This window comes from Protomyctophum parallelum (assembly GCF_964188405.1).
Source record: "Protomyctophum parallelum genome assembly, chromosome: 18".
NCBI classification, from domain to species: domain Eukaryota; kingdom Metazoa; phylum Chordata; class Actinopteri; order Myctophiformes; family Myctophidae; genus Protomyctophum; species Protomyctophum parallelum.
Genome location: NC_139716.1, coordinates 44,093,321 through 44,096,433, shown reverse-complemented (window position 1 = coordinate 44,096,433; position 3,113 = coordinate 44,093,321). Strand labels below are relative to the sequence as shown.

General features: G+C 45.8%; 1 protein-coding gene across 1 annotated transcript in view; it reads left to right on the top strand.

The window, feature by feature from the left end:
- LOC310875288 (low-density lipoprotein receptor-related protein 1-like) overlaps nt 1-3,113 on the top strand; it is a 285,578-nt gene that overhangs the window by 86,408 nt on the left and 196,057 nt on the right. The window contains 1 exon segment of the mRNA XM_083788472.1: nt 1,311-1,538. Within this exon segment, the coding sequence (XP_083644598.1) occupies nt 1,311-1,538 (228 nt within the window).

The window sequence follows — 3,113 nt, the reverse complement described above, 5'->3', positions numbered from 1 at the left end:
TACTGGATATCTTGTCCACTAGTCCCTTTCTAACATTTTAGTCTAGTTTTAATTTGTCGACGAAATTGTCAGTATATTTAGTCTTAGTTTAGTCATCGTAGCTTAGTTTTAATTTAGTTTCCATTTAGTTTTTGTCAGTGAAAAAAGGTAGCCGACGAACATTTTTCGTCTTAGTTTTAAGTCGAGGAAAACAACACTAACGTCATTTAGTCAGTGTTGTTTTCCTCGACTTAAAACTAAGACGAAAAATGTTCGTCGGATACCTTTTTTCACGGACAAAAACTAAATAGAAACTAAATGAAAACTAAGCTATGATGACTAAATGACTCCACACACTAAACCCAAGTGTTTAGGTTATAAACTGTTTTAAACACATATTTGTAACACTTTTTAAACGTGTCACAGTGTTTAGATTATAAACAGAAGAACATGTTTAATCCCTGTAACACTTTTTAAACACATAAACGTGTTTAGTTTTTACAATCAAAGTCAGTCATATAGGTGTTTAGAATTCAAACACTAGGTGTTCTCGTGAGGTGTTTGAGTGAACTCGTGTTCTACTGTATTTTATGACCATTAATAAACATTTGCATTTTATTATTACACACATGGTGTTTAGGTTGGAAGTACCCTCACTAAAAACGCAGGGACAACGCTCCACACGTCCCAAACTCTTCTCCCTTCTGGCTCCAAAACTGTGGAATGCACTTCCCATTGCAGTCAGAACTGCAGCATCACTCCCAATCTTCGCCGTAGCCTGAAGACCCACCTTTTCAGACTCCATCATGGCCCATAGCACTTACCCTAAACCCTTAGATAGCATTTCTGTTGGATTATATAGCATTTGATACAGACTTATAGCATGTTATGTAGACAGCACTGTAATTGTATTGTATGTAGTCATAGCACGCCATAGTACACATGTATAGCATAGTAGTAAAGATGTATAGTTTATATGTATAAGTGTATGTATAGTTTGTATGTATAGTATGTATAGTTTCACTATATAGATATTCCACTGTTACTTTCTTAGCTTACGCATGTTTCATGATAAATACTTTTATGTGATGTATTCCCATGCTTTTGTTTTTGCTCAAATGTAAGTCGCTCTGGATTAAGAGCGTCTGCTAAATGCCTAAATTGTAAATTGTAATTGTAAACGCGTCACATGTTCCAGGGATTTACAGTGCATGACTCCCCCTCCCCCTCCCCATCCCCCTCACCTTTTCCTCCCCCTCCCCCTCTCCCCCTCCCCTCCCCTTTTCCTCCCCCTAACCCTTCCACCTCCCCCCTCCCCCTCCCCCCCTCAGAGTGGCGTCAGTTCCTGCTGTACGCGCGTCAGATGGAGATCCGCGGCGTGGACACAGAGGACCCGTACTACAACCACATCATCTCCTTCACGGTGCCCGACATCGACAACGTCACCGTGGTGGACTACGACGCGGCGGAGCAGCGCCTCTACTGGTCAGACGTCAGAACGCAGACCATCAAACGGGCCTTCATCAACGGCACCGGGGTGGAGACCGTGGTGTCGGCCGGTAAGGGATTCTGACCTGAGATCAGATTCACACCAGGTTTCCACTGGACACACACACACTGGTCTGATTATAACCCATTCTGACCTGAGATCAGATTCACACCAGGTTTCCACTGGACACACACACTGGTCTGATTATAACCCATTCTGACCTGAGATCAGATTCTAAAAATGTCTGTTTGAAAATGACAGTTCTCTGAAAAAGCTGTGTTTCTATGTCAGTGGTTCTTCGATTTTTCAAAAACAGCAGACCTACAAGCTCATAGCGCGCCACTCGGTGGCGCGCTATGAGCTTGTAGATCTACTATTTTTCAATAGCTAAAGCATGACATGACGCTAACACCAAAATGGGTTCCCGGTCAGAATGGGTTAAAAGCAATGTTGTGAAAGGGGGCACGGAGGCACAGTGCTGTCGCCTCACAGCTATAGAAGGTCCTGGGTTCGATTCCCGCTCGGGGCGCTGTGGGTGCTGGCGGCGTGTTTTCTCCTCCGCGTCATCAGTGCCCATACCCGAAGGCGGGGTTGGCGAAAGGGCCTTTCTGTGTGGAGTTTGCATGTTCTACCCCGTGTCCCCTAGGGTAGGTACCCTCACATGTTCTCCCCATGTCCCCTAGGGTAGGTACCCTCACATGTTCTCCCCGTGTCCCCTATAGGGTAGGTACCCTCACATGTTCTCCCCGTGTCCCCTAGGGTAGGTACCCTCACATGTTCTCCCCGTGTCCCCTATAGGGTAGGTACCCTCACATGTTCTCCCTGTGTCCCCTAGGGTAGGTACCCTCACATGTTCTCCCCGTGTCCCCTAGGGTAGGTACCCTCACATGTTCTCCCCGTGTCCCCTAGGGTAGGTACCCTCACATGTTCTCCCCGTGTCCCCTAGGGTAGGTACCCTCACATGTTCTCCCCCGTGTCCCCTATAGGGTAGGTACCCTCACATATTCTCCCCGTGTCCCCTAGGGTAGGTACCCTCACATGTTCTCCCCCCGTGTCCCCTAGGGTAGGTACCCTCACAAAAACATGCAGTAATCTGCCTCCCCCTGACCAGCCAGGGCGCCTGATGGAGGGGAAAGGAACTGGTTGGAATAACGTGTTCCTTCCACGCGCTACGTCCAGCCAGGGAAACTCCCCCCTGTCAGGTGTAAAGGAGCAACTTGGACACTCATGCATGAAGGAAGCACGAGTTCAAGTCCGTTGCTCTCCCCAGGTTGGTGGAGGGTGTGTAGAGCCCAGGATCACATTAGATGATTGACACAGGGGTGAAAAATGGGTTACAAAATCGTGGGATAAAAAATATATTAAAAAAGAATAATAATAAAACTTTATTTGTACCTTTGCACATTTCATGACATGAAATGCAGCTCAAAGTGCTTTACAGAGCCATGGAGAAAAAAATGAAAAGAAAAGCAAGGCATAAACATTAAAAAACAAGCAGTAATGCAATACAGGGAGGACATGAATAACAAAAAAATAAAAGATCAATTAAAAGCAAGAGTGTAGAAGTGGGTCTTGAGCTGAGCTTTAAAAATGTCTCCAGAGGCTGCCTGACGAAGGTACAGTGGGAGCTTGTTCCATGCCGTCA